Source organism: Pistacia vera, unplaced genomic scaffold (assembly GCF_008641045.1).
Source record: "Pistacia vera cultivar Batoury unplaced genomic scaffold, PisVer_v2 Contig20, whole genome shotgun sequence".
Taxonomy (NCBI): domain Eukaryota; kingdom Viridiplantae; phylum Streptophyta; class Magnoliopsida; order Sapindales; family Anacardiaceae; genus Pistacia; species Pistacia vera.
Genome location: NW_022196002.1, coordinates 253,096 through 267,077, shown reverse-complemented (window position 1 = coordinate 267,077; position 13,982 = coordinate 253,096). Strand labels below are relative to the sequence as shown.

The window sequence follows — 13,982 nt, the reverse complement described above, 5'->3', positions numbered from 1 at the left end:
CATTCAAGAAAACAATAATGGCATCAAAGCTCACTGATACATATTGAAAATTCTTCCCAGCTCATGAAATAATTTTAACAAAAATGGTTAACTCACCAAATTCTTCCTTCAATTTCTGACCGGCAACGGCAAGAACACGTGATTAGGGGCATCGCTTTCATGGTGGATTGAAGATTTAAGGGTAGAAGTGGATTTGGGGGTGAAGAAATCTTTTTAATGTTTGCGGGATGGAGTTGTTGTTTCTCTGACTGGTTTTTCGATCGGTGATGGCAAGACGGCAATATGGAATTGCCTGATTCACGGTGGAACGGTTTAGGGTTCTTTTGCGATTTGGGAGAAACTAATTTAGGGGAGAAAATCATGTTATACTATTTTTAAGTCAGGGGTAAATGTCATTTTTTGAAGTTTTTTAAAAGTCCAATTTTACAAATTTGCCCCACATGGTTTATAAAACTAACCCAAAGGTCCCTACGAGTTTGAGCCACACAAGGCTCGCGAGCTCACCAACCGAGCCTCCCCCTGATCGAACTCAACCTGATCACCCCATTGAGTTTGAGCCGAGTCGACTTGACTAACCACGAGTTGAGCTCTTGACGAGCTCTAGACGAGTCGAGTCGAGCTAGCTCGCGAGCCGCTCGACTTGTCTGACACCCTTAGATAAAGTTATCTTCTAACAAATTATCAATATGAAAGAAAGAATTGACAATAATGTTTCCAAGGAGTTTCGAACACTGACTTTAATCTAGAATATACAATTGCAGAATTTTAATATCAAATTAGTATAAATATTATTTGATGACAACAATTTATGAATTCTCAACTCTAAAAGAAGTAATTGCAACATGTTTCATCAGAATTAAGAGACTTTTAATTTATCAAACCAAGCAAAGTAACTTCTGCTTCCATGATGCAAGTGTCATTAACCAAGTAACCCAGTTTCGAGTCCTTCAATTTAGCCAATGGCATGAATTTTTCTGCATCTTGGGCCTTCGAAAACAACGGACAAGGGAACAAGATGTTATCTAAAGATAAATAACAAAAAAACCTCCATCAAACTCAAAAGAAACCAAGAAATTTACACAACTCAAAATATTTGTGTGCACATCATAGACGTACTTTGAAATAAAAAGTCTTTTCCGTTCATTTGATCTTTGACACGTAGAATGAAATTCACAAACAATTTAGTATTGTCAGGAATACTTGAAGCAAGAATAAATAGATAAAGTGAAATGTAGCTGCCCTTGCCTTCTCCAACTCCTCTAGGGATGAAACCAAATTGCCTGCAAAACATTAACAAGCAACTTCATAAGTAATTTGAGTAGCAAAAAGAAGTAAATTAAATCAATAAGTGTTAGAGGAATTTTTTATATACCATTTTTGGTCTCCAAATGACACAGAGTAATGATATTGATCACCAGATAAAGTCGAAAAATTATTAACTTTCCAAGTATGGAAATAAGTAGTAGGCTCCTTCACCATGGATAAGCGCTCCCCTTTGAAAGTGCTTTTGACAACAAAAACCTCCGCACCAAATACACAAGTGTCATCTATAAGGTATCCCTTTAAAGGGTTATGAAACATTTCCAAGTCTATAAATTTAGTGATTCCCCATTCAGTCTTCATTGCATGGTAACGTCTTTCAATCCACTCTGCGGGATAAACATGTAAAGTTGCGATAATTATACATTGTCGAGGGAAAAATATAAGATGCAAACAGATGCATAAAAAATTATACAATGATATATCATTGTATTGCCTGTGTATATCAAGTGCATTAATGTAATATATTATCATTAGATGATTACTAGTGCATTTCACAGAAGACTATTCCCTATTGTCGAGGACTTACCTCGTACAACAATATACTTGTTTTGAAGTTGATCTAATATGAAAAAATTGAAAACCACGTTCACATCCCACCCAGAAGAGAACGAACTCGTTTCCGTTAATGCTAAATAAATAGAGATAAAACCTTCCCCATCTTTCTGCTTGTCCCCAGATAGGTCGAGAGACAATTTCCTATCATTTTCATATTAAATTGCAAAGTTTGTAAGAGTTAGAACATTTAATGTATTTCATCCATACAGTAGAATTGAGAATTGTCATAATAATGTTTTAAACATATATAGTTTATTTTAAATACTTAAGAGATAGAGCAGAAAGCGTATATATACCATTTGTAGCCTCCTGCATCAAACTGGTTTGAGGTGTACTTTGGTAGAGGAGCTTTAGATAGTAAAGAGAAAGACTCGATTTTGAACAAGTAATGACTAGGTGGAGCATCCCTTCCTGAAATCAACGGATTAAAAGAATATATACATTTCTTGGTGAAACAAGAAATAATTTAGGTGAAATAACCAGACAATATAAATCATTCATAATGAGTTAATATAATTTTAGCATTAGACTTGGTTACTTAATTTCTGGTAAGCATGGAAGATATAGCTGTTAAAATGTTGCCTTCAATAAAGAGCTGAGTGTCCATGTTCAATTGCTTGCAGAGATTGACTGTGAATTTGATTTTACAGATGTAGATTTAAACTAGCTAGGATGATCTATATAAATTAAAATGCCTTGTTAATGAGGTTTTAAATTTTTAATTGCCTCTTGTTCATGGAAAGGAATGACCTTCAATTTCAGAATTTGATTGTTCACGCCCTCACATATACACAAACGAATAAATCCAATGTTAGATAAGAATCAACCGATTTCTTAACGTATATCATACATAATTTTTACTTAATAATAAGGTTACATATATATCTTGTAGCTTGCTAACTCTTTCGTCCCTCTATTAAGGTTAAAATAAAAATAGTATAAATTGCATCAACTGAATAGATAAAAAATAAAAATAATTTTAAGGTTTGAACTTGAAGAGACATTATTCATTTGGATTATTCTCTAAACCCCCTAACTATATCAATCTTACATTAAACCCCTTTTTCAAACTATTCACTATTTTTCAATTCTCTGGCTTGGATTTTCATTTTAAAAGGCATATTCCTTTTCTTGGGCCTCTCCGAAACAACTTTCAGTTTATTTGCTTCTTGTTCATGGAAAGGAATGACCTTAAATTTTCAGAATTTGATCGTTCATGCCTTCGCAAATACACAAACGAATATATCTAATGTTAGATAAAAATCAACTCATTTCTTAACGTATATCATACACAGTTTTTACTTAATAATAATATTACAGATATACCTTCCTTGTAGCTTGCTAGTGATGAGTTGCCTCTTTCGTCCCTTTATTAAGGTTAAAATAGTATAAATTAGTAAAATTACATCAAAGGAATTGATAAAAATCAAAATAATTTTTAAGATTTGAACTTGAAAGGGACATTATTCATTTGGAATATCTCTAAACCCCCAAACTATATCTATATTTGTAAAAAGCCCTTTTTCAAATCAGTCACCCTTTTTCAATTCTATGGCTTGGATTTTCATTTTCAAAAACATATTCCTTTTCTTGGGCCTCTCATAAACAACCTTCGATTTCTTTGTTTCTATTTGTACTATTGGCCTGCTTTTCCTAGACTAAATAACCCAAAATCAATGGCTCTTGCTGGGGTCTGATGTTTATGCTATTTATGGTGGTACATTTGAGCAAGAAAAATTGAGATTGATTTTATTTGTGTGAAGGAGATGGGAAGAGAATTATTAATTCTGAGTGGGATTATAGATGGTGTTTGGTGAATGATTTTGGAGTTCTATTTTTTTATTTTTTTTATTGGGTTTTTGTTTTACTGTTTTCACTTTCTGGGATTTATTTTCTTCTTGGAGATGTAATATCAGTTGATATATTGCAAGGAGTCTCTTTGGCTGTGAGCTTGATAAACGTTTGGAAGGAAAAAATTATGTGAGCAGTGAAAAGCTTGGAAGCGGAAGGAGTGACAAAGAGCTTTAATTTTTATTGAGTAATGTTACACTTACAAAGAAATCTTATAAAGAGTTTCATACAAAGTGATGTGACAAAAAATGAATAAAAGAGTGAATATAATGAGTTTGACTTTTTGTTTCACTCTTACATTAATTTTTTGTCACCTCAGAAATCTTTGTAAATATAATATTATTGATTTTTATTTTATCAGATGAGGTATTTTAGGGTCCATTTGTTTTATTATTTCAAACCCTATTCCCTATCCTATTCTCAAAATACATGTTTGTTTAATTATTTGGGAAATGCTATTCTATTTTTTCATTACTGTTAGACCCCTTAAGTTTATTAATTTAATTAAACACCCCTAGAAAAAAGTTTAAAAATTAACAAAAACACCCCCACTCACCCATAGTTGCCGGAATCTATCACAACAGCGTAGAAACGACTGAAACTGGCCAGTAATTCACCGATCTGGCCTTTTCCGGTCAGATCCACAATGGATCTGGCCGAAAAAGGCCAGATCTAGCCATCATCAATGACCAAAGAAATGGCCATTGTTGACCGACAACGATAGCTAGATCTGGCCTTTTCCGGCCGTCGACGGCCAAATCTGGCCATAGATCTGGCCTTTTCCGGCCAAATCCGTGGTGGATCTGGCCGGAAAAGGTCATATTGACGCACAACCGGCCAAATCCGACCGGTTTGCATCGTAATACCATTTTCTGACCAGATTTTGACAGTGATGGCCGGAATCTGGCACTGTGGGTGGGTGGAGGTGTTTTTGTTATTTTATAAAAATTTTATATATTGGGGTGTTTAGTTAAATTAGCAAACCTATGGGGTTTTTTTGTTAAATTTTAAATTTTACCTTGTAATACTCACCCTATTCAACTATCCAATATTATTCTCAAAATCTTATCCAAAATAACAAAACAAACGCACCCTTAAGTGTCTGGAGACAGATTCAAGTAACCCTAGCTAAAGGTAGGGGGTCGAAAGAATTTTCGGGAACTCGAGGGGGTTTAGTAATATTCCCTTAAGTCATTTCTTAAGGTTAAATTAATTATTTAAGCTTGAATATTATTTCAAATATTTAACAGATTGATCACTATTTATTAACATAATTTCAAGTATTTTTATTGCAAGTCCAAGGTAGTCAGCCATAAAATACTGTAGTAAGATAATTAAAAGTTTCAAGATTTCCAAACTGGGATTATAAATTATTTCAAGTTATTTATAAAAAAGAATTTACTATTTAATTTTTTGTTTCTGAAAATTAAAAATAATTAATCATAAATAATTAAATACCATTGCCTGAACCCAAATTCAAACCCAGACCCGGCCAAAGCTAAACCGCTGTCCGTTTACTTTAACCAGTAAAGCCCTAATACTAAAACCCTCTTGAATCAAATCCACGACTGTTTACGCGTGCTTGAAATGAAGAAGAAAACGGGTTCGTGAGCATCGGATTTTGATTCGAGGAGACATATACATACTTTAATGATGTTGAAGATTGTAAGAGGACGACAGATTTTTTGCTCCAAGTGTTTCACTAATCAACTTCTCCTTGCTAGAAATAGAACCGGTGAGTGAAACAAAAGAAACCCCACTTTCTTTCTCCAATGTTGTTGATGGGTTTTCAATATTTTTGCATTTCTGTCATCATAGGCTACTCTGCTTGTGGTTGCTGTGTTTTCTGTAATACAAAAGAAATGGGCGCTTAAATTGTGTTGTGATCTTGTTGTATTCTTATTACTATATTATGGACTAAATATTGTCCTGTCTTTAGCAAGCATTTAGTAGACGAAACGAAATCAAATTGAGATTTTTTTTTTTCCTCTTATGATTTTAGCGTATCTGATGAATTGCAAACAGAGCCATGATTTTAATATGTGATGATGCCCATGAATTTTTGTAGAAGGAATTTGTCACCAGCCTTTGTTATGGTTGCTAGAAGAAAATTAAGGAACCTTTCAATTTTAATCCTGACCGGGGAGGTGCCTGTCGAGTATGGTTGGTGAGATTTACATGATTGTAATATGGTGAAAGGTGTGATTTTTAGACACGGATGTTAGTATTGTAAAGTGTGAAACATGAAAATCTTAAGATTGGATGAGAGGAGATGACTAACAGTGTGTTTCTATTCATGTATTCACGTTTTCTTTGCTTTTAGAAGAACCATATATGGTGAAATAACTACGTAGATGTGAGGAAAATTAATGTTAGGTCACCTATAACTCTAGTCTGTACAAGTATTGTATAGGATTGGAGACTATGATGTTATAAAATGATAACAATGCTCTATGATGCTTGAACTAGAATCCAAGAGAGTAACCCATATATTTTTTAATATTTTTTTTCTTGTGTTTTCAATGTCTTAACTGAGCCATTTTTAATGCAGAAGAAAATGTCATTCAATGTCTCTGTGGTTTGTTGAATTTTAACTGTTTGAGGTTGGAGATGATAATGCTTCTCATTTTCTCATTTGATAGCTCATATCTTATCCTGAAAAATGGTTTTTTTTTTTTTTAAATTTCCTTTTGAAGTTTTAAATTATCATTCTGTAAGAAAATCATGCAATAATATGCAACCTTGATACTTGACAGTTCTTACTGAGATAAACAATGCTGTATACGGGTCAAATATACAATGGCGTGGAAGGTCACAGGCTGCCTGTGTTCCTTCTGACGTACCAAAAGCCAAAAAAGGTCACAAAAAGGTTTCAAAAGATGAACGGCGTGCTATGGTGGAATCTTTCGTGAACAAGTATTTATTTTTATTTGTTTTCACATATGTAGTTGATTTTTTTAAAACTACTCTGCATATATGGTACTTTATAACTTGTCACCCTATTTTTTAATGTATTTAGAGAATGTGCCAATTTCAACTGTGCATGTAAATCATTCAGAATGAGATTTTTTTTCTTTATTTCTTCCAATTAAACCAGTATATTGGGATAGCCTTTTCCCTAATGAAAGATCAATCTAGAGAAGTGGGGATATTAACATGTAGCTTTATGAAGTTAGTGTAGTGTAGAAGATGTAGAAATGCTTAAATTGTTTTTAGACAGACAAGAATCGGTGGCACCATTAGTTTTTCTTTCTGCATATTTTGGTAGAGCCTGCCATGTATTTAGGGAGGCCAAACAGGTCTGTAGATGCATGTCGTTGAAATGAGAGTGTTCAGATTTATCTGCTCAATTAGAAGAAAATATGAGATAAGAAATGAATAAATCCACCAGATAATGTTGGAAATTTCACTATTTTTTTTTTTAGTAAAGAAATGAAGACCTTCAGTCGAATGGATTCAGTTTGTCATCTTGATATGAAATGTGTTTTCATTTCTTTTTCCTTTTGGGGTGGACTGGAAAGTGAGGAACCATGTCTTTTGTAATTTGAGTTCTATAATTTATTGTCTATTTCTATGCTTTTTATTGTCTTTATATTTATTGTTTGTAGAGTAGAATATGTAAACTAAAACAAAAGTTTGTGTTGAAATTTACCATTAATTTGATGTTGTGCAGTTACAGAGCTACACATAATGGAAAATTCCCAACTGTGACCAATGCTCAAAAAAACGTGGGTGGTTCTTTCTATGTTATTAGGACAATTCTTCAGGAACTAGAATACGAATCTAAAATGTCATCTTCAGACAGACGGACTGATAAAAATTTAGGAGTAGGGGTAATAAAAAAGAATAAAGTGACAGTGGATGTCGATGTCGATGTGGAATCTCAAAATGAGCTCCATAAGATAGTTGCTCAAGATGTGGAGATTGTTGATACCAGTGACAGACATCTAGAAACTGAGGGAGGGCCTTTGGCCTCCTCTGTGGCTGGGAGGACCTTGTTTGAAGAGGTTGCAAAGCCTGCGGTTCATGTATGTATTTGATATCTTTCAACTTTTATTATTATTATTATTATTTTTTTTTTTTTTTTTTGGGAAAATGAGAAAGGTACTTGTTCTATGGAAAGGTCCGTTTAGTTGAATCAGAGGTTTTACACCACTTAGGATCAGTAAATTGAACTTCTGGCTGATGTCCAAGGAGGTTGGGAGGTTGATTGTGGTAATTTCTCCCTTTGGAAGTATAATGCTCAGCTGGCAGATGTTTTAGGCATCATCTTGAGACAACAATTTCAAAGTGTTTATACATATTTTTCTTATATTACTTTGTTGTGGTCTATTAATTGCAAAAATGTGGTACTGTGAAAAGAAGAATATTGTCACCAGGTAAAATGTCAAGGTAGCTCGGCACCATAAGTGGTGTTGGCACTTGTTTCTGGAAACTGATAAACTTCCTTTATCCTAACAGTAAAAAAAAGCATGTCCATATGTTATTATGCAGCATGCTTTCACTTGTTTCTCTTCTAAACATGATACCTAAAATGAAATGGCGGTTTGGAAGACATTTCTACAGAAGAATTATGAAAAATAATGTGTCTATGGGTCAAGATAGTTTTTGTTGAACTTGTATAAATAGGTGCTACACAAGTTACTGCTGCTACTTCTCTGTATTTTAGAGGACTAATTGGCGACTCATTGATTAGGCCTCTTTCTCATTTGTTCCTGCTTAAAAATTTTATTTATTTATTTTTATTTCCTGTTACAAGAGTGAAATGTCTTGTATACCTTAATATTGCTTATTCTTTATTGATTCTTGCAGGGTGGTCAGTCTGGTAGTGAAGATGGTGAAAAAGAAGCTGTGGGTGTTTCTTCTAATTTTGTTGCAAGTGAACGTCGTATCTTAGAAGGAGAAACTGAGGAAGTATCTCATCCACACTTAGTAAATGCAGATGAGAAAGAGGAACAAAATAAGTCGGACTATTTACTGGATCCTGGTGATGTAAAGCGCAAAGACGAACCATATAAAGGGTCTTCTGAACCTGAACAGAATGCAGTGTAAGTTTTATATGACCATAGTGATTATAAACTCTGTAGTGTCTACATTCATTGGGATATAATAACTGGGGGCTTGATGCCGACAACAATGAGTAACTAGATTAAAAATGAGTCAAGTTTTGGGCTTTGCTTTTAGACTTTTGTTTCTGCAGAATTCAGAAGTTTCCTTTTTCTTCATCTGCCACAACTGGGAAGCTGCTTTGTCCTGATGAACATTTTTTTTAGTAATTCTTTTCCTGGTTGCTGTTTTTTGGGGACATATGTGGAGTTCTGTTTTTGTTTGGAATCATCTAGTTTTTGATATTTTTAAGGTGTTTGTTGGATTGCTTATCCACTATTAAAGTTCCCTACTTGTAAATCATCATCTTTTATACAAAAAGTTTTTCTTTTTTTTTTTTAATCCAGAAAAACAATACTAGTAACAAGTTTTTAAAACGGTTCCTGTATCTGGTGGGAGTTTATTGGGAACTTTAGAGAGGCCTATCTAATAAAATATTGCATTTGATCTGAAAAAATGTACTACAGTCTCTTGCTCTATGGGTTTTGGATCTAGTCTTATTAATGTCCCTTTACATACAGGCCAAGTTAGGTTTAGAAAATATTTAGAGTTTACAACTACATCTGTTTCAGTCTTCTTTGTTTTGGGGGTTCATTTCACATTGACCTTGAGAGATTCCAAACCATGATGGTGTTTATAATTTGCTTGCTGTTGAGTGTGCACAATCCAATTCAGACACCTTGAAGCAAAACGTTCTTTGGTCACTGAAATTCTTTTCGAATTTGAAAATTATGTTTTTTGTATAATTGTCCTTGTTTGACCCTATTGTGGGTTATTCTGCCATCTTAAATTTATAATATGTGGAATTCGTTTAGCTTGGCTTAATGTTTATTGCAGAAATTGTTGTCATTTTTATTTCCCCGTAAATCATAAGGATCTTATTTTTCTATTCTTCTGTGCTTTTATAAATTCCTCTCCGCACATATGAATATCAAAATAAAAGTCAAATTTCTATGTGCAGTGACAATTCTAGTAGCGAGGCTAAAGATGAAGTTTCCAAGAAATCAACCTTGTGGGGAAACCTAAAGTCATTTGCAGATGGTTTTATTAATATGTGGAAGAAACTGTAAATCATTGTCTTTGATACCTTTTTGAACACTATTGATGTTAGGATAGGTTGTAATATCATCATTTAAGGTTGATATGGCAGGTCTGGGACGTTTTCGTCTGCAGTTTTCGTTGAGTTCATTCTCTTTGTATAACATATGGCTTATATCTAGTATGCTCAATCTTTTGGGAAAGATAAGAGAAGAAACCAGGAAGCACTTCAATATGTTTCTTGACGTTTACATTGTTACTAAACTTTTGCCTGAAATTATAGTGTTATCGGACAATCTGTTCCTGTGTCTTTCAAAACTGTTGTCTGTTGTGTTGCTTTAACTGTTAAACAATATAAGGATAATAACATTTTTGTGTCTGCTAGTTCAAATATGAGCTTCATAAGAATGGTTGGGACACTAAAGAAGTTATGAGAAGTTCTTGTAGATGTCCATGGACAAACACTCGTCGATGTAGCTCTTATTTTTTTTTCCAGAAAACCAAATTAGAGGTGGGAAATGGGTTGAAAATCACATTTTGGGAAGATATTTGGGTAGATGAGGCTGTATTTTGTCAACTGGGCATAATACTTTGCATTGCTAATATGGTTGATGTTTCCTCTTTTCCTTAGGGTTGGAAGTTGGAACCTTAAATTTTTTAGAAACTTAAATGATAAGAGTCTCGTTTAGTCAACATGTTGAGATTCTACAATTGCTTCGAAGTGTTTCTCTTAATGAAATGAAAGAAGATAGTAGGTTATAGCTTCTGAATAGGCCTGGTAAGTTTTCTTCTAAATCATTTTTCAATTATCCCATCGGATCTCCTTCTTCCCTAGCTTGGATTGTACCTCTTAATAAAGTAAATACAAATGATATTAATCAAAAGAGAAGACTAACCTTTTCATTATCTACAAATTGGTGTATTATCTGGAAGAAAAACTTAGGAAGTGTCGACCATCTCTTTTTGAATTGCCCTATTGCCAAATGGTTGTGGAATTTTCTTGCCAAAATGGTGTAAGGCTATTGGTGGAAGTATGTAACTTTAAAAGGTCGTGAGAAGACTATTATTCTATGGGATTACAGTGTGATGAAAATTTTCTGGGTTCTTTGGAAGGAAAGAAAAAAGGCTTTCATATATTTCAACAAAGGATTTTAGGTTGGTGATATATAATTCACTTTTTTTCAACTATAGAATCCTAAATGGATTGAGTTAATGTGTTTATGTAAAATCAAATAACATTATAACCTAAGTAGTAAATTACATATTTCAAGTTCGTTAACTATTTTGAATGATTATTTTGTTATCGTTGCGTCATTGTTATACTCAGGACAAATTACTAGTGATATACGAAACTGCAACTACTTCACTAACGTGATAGGCTGATAGCCCGTATTAATTTGCTAATTGTTTCAATCTCCAAATAAAGCTAACTTCCTTAACTACTATAACTTGTTTCTATTTGTAGCTTCACTCATTATAAAAATTCTCACTATTTTGTAACTTTGTTTCTATTTGTAGCCACACTACTTACATTTTTTCTATTTACGTTTTTTGCTCAGTTGTATTTAATCTGTGATCCCTCTTCACTTTCTAATCACAACGAACTCTTTTTCTCTTTCTCTTCGTCTAATAACAAACACTTTAATTATGGTTGCACAAGTACTGAACCACTTTGCTATTGCATTTTGCATTGCTTTTGTCCTTGTTTCTACCGCTAGTCTAGCCTTAGAATTGAATGTAATTGATAAATGCTGGAGGTGGAACCCTGATTGGACAAACAACCGGCAACAACTTGCCACTTGATCCGTAGGTTTTGCCGGAAAGATGAGTGACAACATTGGTAAAGATACAATCTATTACACAGTTACAAATTCTAGTGACGACCCATTAAACCCTAAACCTGGAACCCTCAGATACGGAGCCACTGTAATCTCTCAAAAAGTATGGATCACTTTTCAAAGGCACATGAATATCCAACTTAAAAAACCACTTGTCATAAGTAGTTTTACTACCATTGATGCACGTGGTTCACGCATTCACATATCAGGCATTGGGTGTCTCTTGATCAATAAGGTAATTAATAACACTAATCTTCTCTTTCAATGTGTCTCATGCAAAAACATATTTAACTAGTTAAACTAATAATTAGTATCCAAATGAATATACAATCATACAAGGACTTTACTATTAATTTATCTTTACCAGGTGAGCAATGTGATCATTCACGGGTTGTATATCCACCATTGTCGATCTGGAGAATCAGGCTCAGTCATGGGTCCAAACTCAAAGATAATGAACTTTGGAGGAATAGATGGCGATGGAATTACGGTGGCTAGAGCTTCAAAGGTTTGGATCGATCACAATACATTATATGCATGTCAAGATGGTCTAATCGATGTCACTCGAGGCTCCACTGATGTTACAATCTCCAACAACTGGTTCAAAAACCAAGACAAAGTGATGCTTCTTGGGCACACTGACGAGTACTCGAGTGACAAAAACATGAAGGTTACTATAGTATTCAACCATTTTGGACCCAATTGTAGCCAACGAATGCCAAGGTGAATGCTTATTAAATTTTAGAACATGGTTTTTTTTTCTAATTTTTAGCCAGAGATAAAACTTTGACATGAAAAATAATGCAGAGTTCGCTATGGATTTGCTCATGTAGCAAATAACTTGTACCAAGAATGGACAAGCTATGCTATTGGAGGAAGCATGAACCCTCAAATCATGAGTGAAGCCAACTTGTTTATCGCGCAAAAATCAGGGAAGAAAGAGGTAACTTCGATATATAATTCGTATAACTATATGTTACTATCATGATGTTGAGTTACAGTTTATGTTTCAGGACTCTAATTTGATAGTAATACTAGAATGTTACATGTAACAAGCATAATGTTATAACGTTATTGGTTCTGACATAATAGTTATATTTATTGATGTTTAATTCAAATAGGTAATATGGAAATTGGGAAGCTCATCAAAAATTTATTCAGTCAGGGATGTCTTTAAAAATGGAGCTTCTTTTAAAGCAACAGGTTCTGGAAGTATACAGCCCAATTATAATGATCAACAAAGATTTCCAGTCGCAAATGCAAAATCTGTGCAGGCATTGACAAATTTTGCAGGTGTTTTAGTATGCTCTTGGTCATCTATATGCTGAGTTGGTCATCAGCAAATTTTAAAGCAAACATCGAGTTGTTTTTATTTTATTTGTACTGTACGAATTGAATTAATTTCTTTACAACAAAATTAATCAACCAATTTTCTGTTGGGATATTGAAAGATGTTGTACTATTTGTGCAGTTATATATTACACTACAATTCGTTCTTTCACATTTACCTCTTCATATTCAAAGTCACATATGCTAAACTTTTCAAGCTTCTAATCACCAAGATAAATCTTCTATTTGCCTCCAAGTTTATATTAAGATGTAGTCTTTATAATTATTTCTTTTAGAAATATTCTGTGTATCCATTTCATGAATGCCGTCTAAGTCTAATTAATTAGCAATACACATTTATACATGAAGCAATATGGCATCTCCAGAGAAGAAACCGTCAAATGTATACATGAAGCAATATGGCATCTCCATAAAAAATGAAAATAATGTTTAACAGTTTAGAGTTTAGTAGTTAATGTTGCTATATTTATGTTGAATCATGTTTTTCGTATTATAATTCATAAAAATTTTAATCCATATTATTTAAATAGAAAACTGATCATATGAAGGAGCTTAAAACAAACTATGTGTTTATGTTAGTTTATAGAGTTAATAACTTTATAGAAATATAAGACATTAAAAGATTCCAGATCTTGAGTAAAATAATGAACATGTTTATAAATCTTTCCTAAAATTTTTGAATATGTATAATATTTAAAAACCATTACTAATAATTTTTAGATACAATATATATATATATACATATATAATATTAAGATATAGTCTTTATAATTATATCTTTTAGAAATATTATCTGCATCTATTTCATGAACGCTGTCTAAGTCTTGATAGCTAATGCTTGAAAGGATGTTAATGAAAAATGCACAAGGATGTCTTGATAAGGATGTTAATTAATCCCCTTGGAGTTTTGGTAAGTATTAC

At 33.2% G+C, this 13,982-nt stretch overlaps 3 protein-coding genes across 4 annotated transcripts; 2 read left to right on the top strand and 1 right to left on the bottom strand.

Moving 5' to 3' along the window:
- Nucleotides 1-821: 821 nt before the first annotated feature.
- On the bottom strand, nucleotides 822-2,278 carry LOC116128424 (ubiquitin carboxyl-terminal hydrolase 12-like). Its single transcript, XM_031414147.1, has 5 exons — nucleotides 2,175-2,278; nucleotides 1,850-2,019; nucleotides 1,373-1,649; nucleotides 1,117-1,280; nucleotides 822-1,022 (listed from the first exon to the last, which is right to left on the bottom strand). Exons 3-5 carry the CDS (start codon nucleotides 1,621-1,623, stop codon nucleotides 868-870), a joined length of 570 nt encoding a protein of 189 aa, XP_031270007.1. The 5' UTR covers nucleotides 1,624-1,649; nucleotides 1,850-2,019; nucleotides 2,175-2,278; the 3' UTR covers nucleotides 822-867.
- Nucleotides 2,279-5,325: 3,047 nt separating this feature from the next.
- LOC116128436 lies at nucleotides 5,326-10,188 on the top strand. Of its 2 annotated transcripts, none has more exons than XM_031414158.1 (5): nucleotides 5,326-5,464; nucleotides 6,486-6,637; nucleotides 7,403-7,757; nucleotides 8,542-8,777; nucleotides 9,797-10,188. In XM_031414158.1, exons 2-5 carry the CDS (start codon nucleotides 6,504-6,506, stop codon nucleotides 9,903-9,905), a joined length of 834 nt encoding a protein of 277 aa, XP_031270018.1. In that variant the 5' UTR covers nucleotides 5,326-5,464; nucleotides 6,486-6,503; the 3' UTR covers nucleotides 9,906-10,188. The 2 variants fall into 2 exon arrangements, with proteins under 2 accessions (XP_031270018.1, XP_031270017.1); XM_031414157.1 differs by having other exon boundaries at nucleotides 6,486-6,645; nucleotides 9,797-10,187.
- A 1,494-nt stretch (nucleotides 10,189-11,682) lies between these two features.
- On the top strand, nucleotides 11,683-13,039 carry LOC116128421 (putative pectate lyase 2). Its single transcript, XM_031414145.1, has 4 exons — nucleotides 11,683-11,946; nucleotides 12,079-12,434; nucleotides 12,519-12,654; nucleotides 12,833-13,039. The coding sequence occupies exons 1-4, from the start codon at nucleotides 11,698-11,700 to the stop codon at nucleotides 13,037-13,039; spliced, it is 948 nt and encodes a 315-aa protein (XP_031270005.1). The 5' UTR covers nucleotides 11,683-11,697.
- Nucleotides 13,040-13,982: the final 943 nt, after the last annotated feature.